At 37.3% G+C, this 10,191-nt stretch overlaps 1 protein-coding gene across 1 annotated transcript; it reads left to right on the top strand.

Moving 5' to 3' along the window:
• Positions 1-4,113: 4,113 nt before the first annotated feature.
• LOC113703119 (1-aminocyclopropane-1-carboxylate synthase) lies at positions 4,114-7,015 on the top strand. Its single transcript, XM_027224377.2, has 4 exons — positions 4,114-4,741; positions 4,857-4,988; positions 5,069-5,229; positions 5,655-7,015. Exons 1-4 carry the CDS (start codon positions 4,568-4,570, stop codon positions 6,652-6,654), a joined length of 1,467 nt encoding a protein of 488 aa, XP_027080178.1. The 5' UTR covers positions 4,114-4,567; the 3' UTR covers positions 6,655-7,015.
• The last annotated feature ends 3,176 nt before the right edge of the window (positions 7,016-10,191 follow it).

The following is a 10,191-nucleotide window of genomic DNA, read 5'->3' as shown; positions in this document are numbered from 1 at the left end:
TCTTTCTCTAGTTCAAAAGTACTCTCAAAGCCAACAGCCTCTTGGTTTGTTGGTAATATAAGTCTTGGGATGAAGCCTTGACTTCCCACCAAACTTGTCACTTAATTGTGGTTGTCATTTTCGCGTGGTTTCCTTTGACGGAGTTCTCCATTGACTCCCCTTCCCCTTAGATTAAACTAGAATAGATTATACAACTGTTATCGTTGCAACAAAAAAAAAAAGTCCTCTCAAAGCCGGTTTAGCATTTCTTTAATCCTGGATATCATTACTCCGGTGGAGAATATTTCTAGGAGGAAAAGGAATAAGAATAACACATGGTCCATGTTTTAGCTTTTAACTAGTTTAAATTTTGACTAAGGACGGGGGGAAGTTAGACCTTTCAACTCTGACAAGATTGCCATATATTGACTTTGACAAGAACTGTTGTCTACATTTCTACAAACCTTAACCAAAAGAATGCTAATTGGCCAAACAACCAGAATTCAGAAGTTTTAACCGACCAAGACACCCACGAGACGCCTTGAATAATCTAGAGGACCTCATTTATTCTCTAGACATAAAACAGCCACCACCAACGTGGCCGGAACAATTATGCTGAATTTACAATTCTCCAAATAAAAAGGAAGATAGAATTTGACATTTCGGGACATTTCCACGACGCCAGAGGACCACTCGATAATGTAGCTTAATTGAGTTTGACATTTATTTCGAGCAAGTAGCAATGCAATTCCGCCAAGATTTTCTTGTATCCCTCTCCTTCACCTTTTTTGTAAAAAATAATTTGGAAGTCTCCATCTCACGACACACAAATATTCCCAAATTATGGTAACACGAGGAAAGTTTCGCCAACTTAATGCAGTTCTTTTTTGACACGACAAGAGGAATTTATATGTTGTGAAACATAAGGTGGCATATGTGGATATATTTTACAGCTCAAACCTACAAGAAACATTGAATCTGGCACACCCTTTGACACTTTTCGCATGCATACGTTTTGCAAGGAACACTCTATTTTTGTGCGGGGATTTTTTTTCCACCTTGAAATAGATCTTAGCTAGCATTAGGGGTTCGAAGCAAATCAAGAGCCAAGAGGTGACCAAAAAACAGAGCAACCTATCACAGGATCACAAGTACAATGAGTGTATTACCGATGATATACGATACATAATCGCGATAACTAACAAAAAAAATATATCTTGCCACTAACCTAAGCATGGGAGTTGGTCGGAGCGCTCAACCCCAATCCTTCATTTGTTCGTCTTGAAGCATCGGAGTGGTTTGCGGACTCAGACCCTAATGACCCTCCTTTGTTTTCCTTTCTGATTTGTGTTTCTATCAACCGACAAGATGGTAACCCTTTTGACAGACGTACATGGTACGAAAGATTCTGTCGTCCTTCTCAATGCTGGATTTGGGTATCAGTCGGACTCTGGAGTTTCAACCCTCCCTCTGTTACACGGCCAAGGATCACATTGTTGTGTTTCTTGCTCGGTTGCTCCCTTCAAATTTTTACTAGGGTTCGAAAATTTTTAACCTAAACGCTGGTCGCACAAGGCAAGGAACACGTCGATGACATTGACTGGGGCAACAAATCTATCCAGTTCATGAATCATGTGTTGACCGACCATTTTGTTGCTGATCCAAACAAGTAACTGCCTAGCTAGGTTATGATGTATTCAGCACAGCAACCAACATTCAACACAATGTGTTTTTGCCAAAGTTAGTCGGTGACTTTGGTGGATGCTTTTTTGTACGCATCCATAAATGGGTAGACGTATCTTCTAATCACATAGGGAGTATTATGCAAAAGTGAGAGACCGGGACTTGAGGAATTATTGACTTTGGTTAGGAGTTATTATTGCACAAATCAGAATGTCTCAAAAGTTAGTCTATGTAGATTTCAATATTGGTGCCATTAATTTTGGTCCGTTCAAATGTACTAGTCAAAGGGACTCGAATTCCTTCTTTCTTAGACTGTAGGTCGGGGATTCAAACTCCACTTGCAGTGAAAATAATTCAAAGGTGGTGCTACAACATCCCCTTGATCTAGTTAGATCTGTATACCTGTTAATCTCTTATACAGCCTCTCTGTAGGCTTCTCGATAGATTAGATTATACAAATGTTATCGTTGTTTGCAGGAATTGGATTGCAACAGATGAAGGGAAGGAAGGTACACAATACGTAAGATCATAGAAGTAGCAGCAGCCCTGCAGTCAAAGGAGGGGATGGAGGCACATTTTGTTCATCTGTATCGAGCGACTAACACCACTTCAAATTCTGTAGATTAATCTGGAGAGGTTCTTTTGATTTTGAATCTTCTAGACATACGTGGGTTATTCAGTTTTGAAGTCTCCAACTGCAAGAGTCCTTTAAAGCAATGATTAATCCTGGTAGATTAATTGGCGATGCTGATGTCAGAAACCAAATGCAGTTTTTTTTGTGTAAATTAGTGATATATTTTATGCTGTTGCTCTTGTACAGTGAATCCATCACTTGTGTGAAACGCTTAAACAAATACCATATGGCCATTCTTTTTGCTTTTTCTTCTTTGAAAAATTACCGACTATGAGTGTCCTTGACACAGTTCTGATGTGCCTTCACTGTCGTTAAATTGACCAAAGTTTTTCAAGGCTGGTTGCGTCAGCCGGTATGTCATCTTAGTTCCCAGTAGAGATGCCATTTTAATTCCCACTACACAATTGAGTAGTCAGCACAGCACAGCAACCAACATTCAACACAATGTGTTTTTGCCAAAGTTAGTCGGTGACTTTGGTGGATGCTTTTTTGTACGCATCCATAAATGGGTAGACGTATCTTCTAATCACATAGGGAGTATTATGCAAAAGTGAGAGACCGGGACTTGAGGAATTATTGACTTTGGTTAGGAGTTATTATTGCACAAATCAGAATGTCTCAAAAGTTAGTCTATGTAGATTTCAATATTGGTGCCATTAATTTTGGTCCGTTCAAATGTACTAGTCAAAGGGACTCGAATTCCTTCTTTCTTAGACTGTAGGTCGGGGATTCAAACTCCACTTGCAGTGAAAATAATTCAAAGGTGGTGCTACAACATCCCCTTGATCTAGTTAGATCTGTATACCTGTTAATCTCTTATACAGCCTCTCTGTAGGCTTCTCGATAGATTAGATTATACAAATGTTATCGTTGTTTGCAGGAATTGGATTGCAACAGATGAAGGGAAGGAAGGTACACAATACGTAAGATCATAGAAGTAGCAGCAGCCCTGCAGTCAAAGGAGGGGATGGAGGCACATTTTGTTCATCTGTATCGAGCGACTAACACCACTTCAAATTCTGTAGATTAATCTGGAGAGGTTCTTTTGATTTTGAATCTTCTAGACATACGTGGGTTATTCAGTTTTGAAGTCTCCAACTGCAAGAGTCCTTTAAAGCAATGATTAATCCTGGTAGATTAATTGGCGATGCTGATGTCAGAAACCAAATGCAGTTTTTTTTGTGTAAATTAGTGATATATTTTATGCTGTTGCTCTTGTACAGTGAATCCATCACTTGTGTGAAACGCTTAAACAAATACCATATGGCCATTCTTTTTGCTTTTTCTTCTTTGAAAAATTACCGACTATGAGTGTCCTTGACACAGTTCTGATGTGCCTTCACTGTCGTTAAATTGACCAAAGTTTTTCAAGGCTGGTTGCGTCAGCCGGTATGTCATCTTAGTTCCCAGTAGAGATGCCATTTTAATTCCCACTACACAATTGAGTAGTCAATTTGACTAAAATCTCTCTTTAAGTTGTTTAATTTATTGTATCTCACAATTAGTTTTGGCTACCCAATTTTAATCCGAGTGCCTCCCTCTTATCAGTTGTACCTGCAATCAAATCTATGATTGTAGGAATCGCAAATCCGAAAAAATTTCTGTGCCAGAAATAAGGAAGTGATAATATACCTTGAAGGTTCTCTTTTATTGACTACGGGTATGTAGTACACCCGAGTGACTATAACAGAGGAACTTCCGTATCACCTGCCCAATTTGGCTGGACATGCCATGTGTGATCAGTGACCTTCACAGACTACTTGGTTTTGTTTTTGAGTTCATTATCAAAGAAACGACCCTCAAAACATAAATTTTTGCCCCAAAACCTTTTCCAAGTATCCTATTAACGAAATAAATTTCAGTTTAAAAGCCGCCCAAGAAATCTAATTTTAACAGGGTTTTGGTTTTGAATAAAAAACTGGGATTATGGCTTTAGTGGGTCGCCTTTCGTGGGAACCTTCTCATTACCTCGAGTCTTCTATTCCTGCCGATCGAGACTCAACAAGTATAAATAGCCATCATCTGGGTATACACATGATAAAGATTTAAGAATTAGAAGATTGCAAAGACGTACCAACTTCAACTGTAATCTCTTCTAAAATCAACCATTCTCTTCATTCTTCACTTGACAAGGCCACTGCATTCTTCATTCTTTCTTGATATATAGCCATTTTTTTCATTCTTTCTTGATATATAGCCATTTTTTTCATTCTTTCTTCATTCATTGTCTGGAGAAGTTGGTTGAGTTTTCTTGAAAATTCAAGCAAAACAATGGAGTTCAGTTTGAAAAACGAACAACAACAACTCTTGTCGAAGATGGCAACCAACGATGGACATGGCGAAAACTCGCCTTATTTTGATGGTTGGAAGGCATATGATAGTGATCCTTACCATCCCACCAGAAATCCTAATGGTGTTATACAGATGGGACTCGCAGAAAATCAGGTACAGAACTTGTTCCAGCAATTACCCCCTTGAAGCCTCGAAGCTCATTCTTGTTGAGGCAAAATGCGATGATGAAGTCAATTAACAATCGTCTCTTTTTTTGTGATTTTTGTAGTTATGCTTTGATTTGATCGAGGAATGGGTTCTGAACAATCCAGAGGCTTCCATTTGCACAGCAGAAGGAGCGAACAAATTCATGGAAGTTGCTATCTATCAAGATTATCATGGCTTGCCAGAGTTCAGAAATGTAAATGCTCAAAAGACCTCATGGCCTTCAATTACATAATAATCTACTAAAATCGCTGACTGTGACATACGAATCTGCAGGCTGTAGCAAGGTTCATGGAGAAGGTGAGAGGTGACAGAGTCAAGTTCGATCCCAACCGCATTGTGATGAGTGGTGGGGCAACCGGAGCTCATGAAACTCTGGCCTTCTGTTTAGCTGACCCTGAAGATGCGTTTTTGGTACCCACACCATATTATCCAGGGTAAGTTAATTATCTTCTAGTAAAATTTCTTGCTGTAACTTTTTCCCCCCTTTGATGTTGATTAGTCTAGTTTTTATACGACAAGTATATGTTTTCCTTGGTCAATTAACGTCCAAGTGATCCCGAAGTCCTTCGAAACTTCCACTAGAAAATTTCTAATCAGATAGGAATTATCATGGCATTTCCAATTAAGTTATTCTTGATGCATATGAGAACAACTTTTCAACTTAAAGACAAATTGGTAGGTCCTCTGATTAAGAATCCCCTAAAGCCACTTGGCCGTAATTCAAACTTTCGACGAATACGAGAGAGACTCTTGGAAGTATCTATTAATACTACTCGCTACTTCCTATAACTATAGCTTACGATTATGAATATCTGAATCCCTGGTTTGTTTAAAAGATTATTTTGGTATTCTGTTGCAGATTTGATCGGGATTTGAGGTGGCGAACAGGGATGCAACTTCTTCCAATTGTTTGTCGCAGCTCCAATGATTTTAAGGTCACTAAAGAATCCATGGAAGCTGCTTATCAGAAAGCTCAAGAAGCCAACATCAGAGTAAAGGGGTTCCTCTTAAATAATCCATCAAATCCATTGGGAACTGTTCTTGACAGGGAAACTTTGATTGATATAGTCACATTCATCAATGACAAAAATATCCACTTGATTTGTGATGAGATATATTCTGCCACCGTCTTCAGCCAGCCCGAATTCATCAGCATCTCTGAAATAATTGAGCATGATGTTCAATGCAACCGTGATCTCATACATCTTGTGTATAGCCTGTCCAAGGACTTGGGCTTCCCTGGATTCAGAGTTGGCATTTTGTATTCATATAATGACGCTGTTGTCAGCTGTGCTAGAAAAATGTCGAGTTTCGGCCTTGTTTCAACACAAACTCAGCATCTGATTGCATCAATGTTATCGGACGAAGCATTTATGGACAAAATCATTTCCACGAGCTCAGAGAGATTAGCTGCAAGGCATGGTCTTTTCACAAGAGGACTTGCTCAAGTAGGCATTGGCACCTTAAAAAGCAGTGCGGGCCTTTATTTCTGGATGGACTTAAGGAGACTCCTCAGGGAGTCCACATTTGAGGCAGAAATGGAACTTTGGAGGATCATAATACATGAAGTCAAGCTCAATGTTTCACCAGGCTTATCTTTCCATTGCTCAGAACCAGGATGGTTCAGAGTTTGCTTTGCCAACATGGACGACGAAAGTGTGAGAGTTGCTCTCAGAAGAATCCACAAATTTGTGCTTGTTCAGGGCAAGGCAACAGAGCCAACAACTCCAAAGAGTCGCTGCGGAAGCAGCAAACTTCAACTCAGCTTATCTTTCCGCAGATTGGACGAAAGGGTGATGGGATCGCATATGATGTCCCCTCACTCCCCGATGGCTTCACCTTTGGTTCGGGCTACATAAATCATTTCTTGATCAGATCATATAGCAAAGATTCCTGAGTAAATACTCGAAACCCTTTCTGGATAACTGAAAAGAGAGTTGTTGATTCTTTGCTGTATCATACAAACACGTAACAGGCATTTTTTGGCCATCTGATGCGTGCAAATTGCATCAAATGCTTTTATTATTGTCATATTCATTTGTGTACCTTGGTTTTCCTTGCCCTTCAGTCCTCCTTGTTTTTTGTTTCTTTGTTATTATTTTCTTCCAGTTGATCAGTTAAACGAAGGAAGCTCAATTGTTTCAAGCTATTAGTAACAGATCATTTTGTAATAGCAATAGTTTCAGGATTCTGAAATGAAAGTTTATCATTTTTCCATCATTTTAATATGTAGTGCGAGTGTGTGACTCTTTTTTTTTTTTTTTTGGGTAAAATCCTATCTTTTTTTTGGGTATGTACACTTGTCAACCGTCGAATATATATATATATATATATAACTCGTCAATTTTCGAGTTTTACGGGATTTTGAGACTCTCAGGAGTCTATTTTAGCAGTTTGTACACAAATAAAATAACCCCTTGGTTTAGATTTAACACGAAAGGCACCAAAAGGTCAAACATGAATTTGGATACAGGAATTAGAGATCTCTATCCAATTTTGACATAGTCACCGTCAGATTTTGATTTCTCCAACCTACGTTTGGTTGGTCTGGTCAACCATTGAAATTTTGGTCCAATTGCCCTGTGGCCCTGTACAGTAGATTGGTTGGGGATTCAAAGGAAACATTCTACTTCTTTTGTTCAAAAATTTCAAAGAATGTAGCAGCGCACTTATATATAAATAGTTCCCTAATTCCTGTACATGGCAGTTGGGCTCTCCAATGTTACAGTACAGAAGTAGCGTAAATTGTTGCCGTTAGATTAAAAAAAAACTACGTTTAGTCAATTGCGAAAATCTGTCAATATGGTAATCTAAAAATTTGGAGTCACAATCCTCTTAAACCCATCATATATTTCTACTGCTAATAAATAAGCGTAAAAGGGAAACATGTGTTTTTGCATAAATAAATAAGGCGAGCTTATGAACGTTTTGCTGTGATGGAGGCATAGTTTTCAAACCTTTCCAGAAATTAGAATTCTTGTGGACTGACTTTTACAATTCCTTGAGGAATTACACATGTACATGTTTTAATTATGCTTGCACAATAGTAGAAGCTTAAGACTTGTCAACGTACATTATTAGCAGGGTGGCTGGACTTCCACTAATTTCTTTTTTTTTTTTTCAATTTCTCAATAACTCTTTACAAAAATAATAATAGTAATCATGCTCTAACAAAAAAATTAAAGCTTTTTCTGTTCATTCAATTCTTCATTTTTAGTTTGAATATATAGAATTATCTCATACACATCTTGTAGCATCATCATGTTTCACTACTGCTCACATCCAACGGGCTGCTGGCAGCAAAATAGGAAATCAGAATGGTATGTTGGGATTATAAGTCAAGATTTCACCTGAAATATAAAAGATATCAGAATGGTATCATATCTTCATTATGACCCTGTAAGAAAAAAAAATAGTATAAGAAACGTTGAATCCAAGGGTTTCTATGTAGTTTATTTTGGTAAAAATGTTGGGATCTAGAAAGCGTGATTGGTGGTATGCTTATGTAGTGCTGCACATTTAATTTTAGGTGGTGTTGGAGGGAAATTTGGTGGTCAAAGAGGAGGAACACGCAATTCAGGAAACTCTTAAAGATAACGTGGCCCCGTTTTATTTAATAAATCTTTTTTATCTAAAATGATTTGATTTTTCAAATTTATATAAGTGATTATGTATCGTACTGCTACATGATTACGATGCAAGATTATTTATTAGTCCTCATGCCTATCATCAGAGGGAAAATCTGCATCATGAATTGATTTCACATACGAACAAAAATAAGAAAATCACAGACCTTATTGTCTCTCTACATGAGAGACTACTCAACTTGATTTGATTCAACTATCTATTAGTTGGTGTTTTTTTTTTTTTTTTTAACAGTGGAAAATAGAAATAATCGAAGACTTTTTCTCTTTTTTAATAACTAATAAGTAGGAAGATATCATATGGTAATAATGTATAATGTTTTCGAAGTGGACCAGTTCTCCTGTGAGTATTGCTTAAATTGCTGACCTTGTTTGTTTAGTATGGTATGGCCAGGTTGGAAATCCAGATCATTTATATTAGTATAGATTATGGGTATTGGCTATTCAACATTTTGGAAACCAGACTTTATTTAATCTTGTATTTTATTTGGTTCAAAGTTTTTCTCTTTATTTCTTTTTTGGCATCAACTTTCAACGTTTTGAAGCAGAATCAATTTGTTAAATCTATATTTCCCTAGCAGGAATCTTTTACTCCATGTTTTAACAGCAATCAAAAATAACAGTAAATATATATATATATATATGTTTGCAAGTGATTTGTATGGATGGGTTTGATGCATATTATAAACGAAACTAAAAGATGAAAGTGGAGGCATAAGTCGTGGATCCTAAAGAAAACGGTATAAGAAGCATCATGGAAATATTGAATGTGCAGAGACTTCTTCACACAATACCTAACTAATTGCTCTATTTAATTCCTTGTCCAACTAAACTTAAACTTATGGACCACCTCATTCACTAACATACATATGCCGAACAGATTAGGTCAATTAAAAAATGTTTAACACCGAATAGCTACGGATTTCACACCAAATGGCTCTTGAACTTGAAAGACGGCATCATGACTGAAGCCACCTTTGATCATCCTTCTGGAGGGAAAATCAATTGAACTATATGTTCTGGTAGGATAATAATTTAGTGCGAGTTATTTGTTCTTTCCTTCAGCCTGATCCTTATTTACTGGCATCAGCAGAGAACCTAATTATGGCTCTAACTACCACTGATTAAATTTTGCGATTGTGTGCCTTTCAAGTTTTAGCAATCCTTGATCAACATTAATATTGGAACCCTTGATCAATACGATAGCAAGTTTCTACTTATCTATGGCAACGATCCTAATCCCACAACAACAAAAGGTAATTAATAAGGGTATCATTGCTGAAACCGAGTCCTAAACTCGAGATAGATAACAAAGTCATCTGCATACAGCTAAATCCATCCATACCATGCCTACTATCCCATTACCATGCCATATATTCATTCGATAATTTAAGCATTCTGTATAAATCACGAAGTTGTATTTTTCTGCCCCATATATAAAACCGATTTTGATGGAGAAAACTTTCTAAATAGCACCTAAACTGTTGCCTTTGTACGATTTTGGCCTCTCAATTATAAATTATCACAAATAAACTCTTGAACAAAAGAACAAAAATTTTAATTTAAGGGCTTCTGTCAACTTTGGCCGTCAGAGGTGACGGAATTAGGCCCAAAAAAATCAACCCATGAAAATAGTCTAAAAAGTCTCGTTGACTGATTGTTTCATCAAGTTAGGGGTAGAGAAGGTGGAAGATAAAGAACAAGGAAGAAGAATTAAACTCCATGTTGTTATTTGACTTAATATATAGTTGG

This window comes from Coffea arabica, chromosome 8e, assembly GCF_036785885.1.
Source record: "Coffea arabica cultivar ET-39 chromosome 8e, Coffea Arabica ET-39 HiFi, whole genome shotgun sequence".
Taxonomy (NCBI): Eukaryota; Viridiplantae; Streptophyta; class Magnoliopsida; order Gentianales; family Rubiaceae; genus Coffea; species Coffea arabica.
The sequence above is the reverse complement of the archived record's forward strand: the minus strand, read 5'-3'. Positions and strand labels throughout refer to the sequence as shown.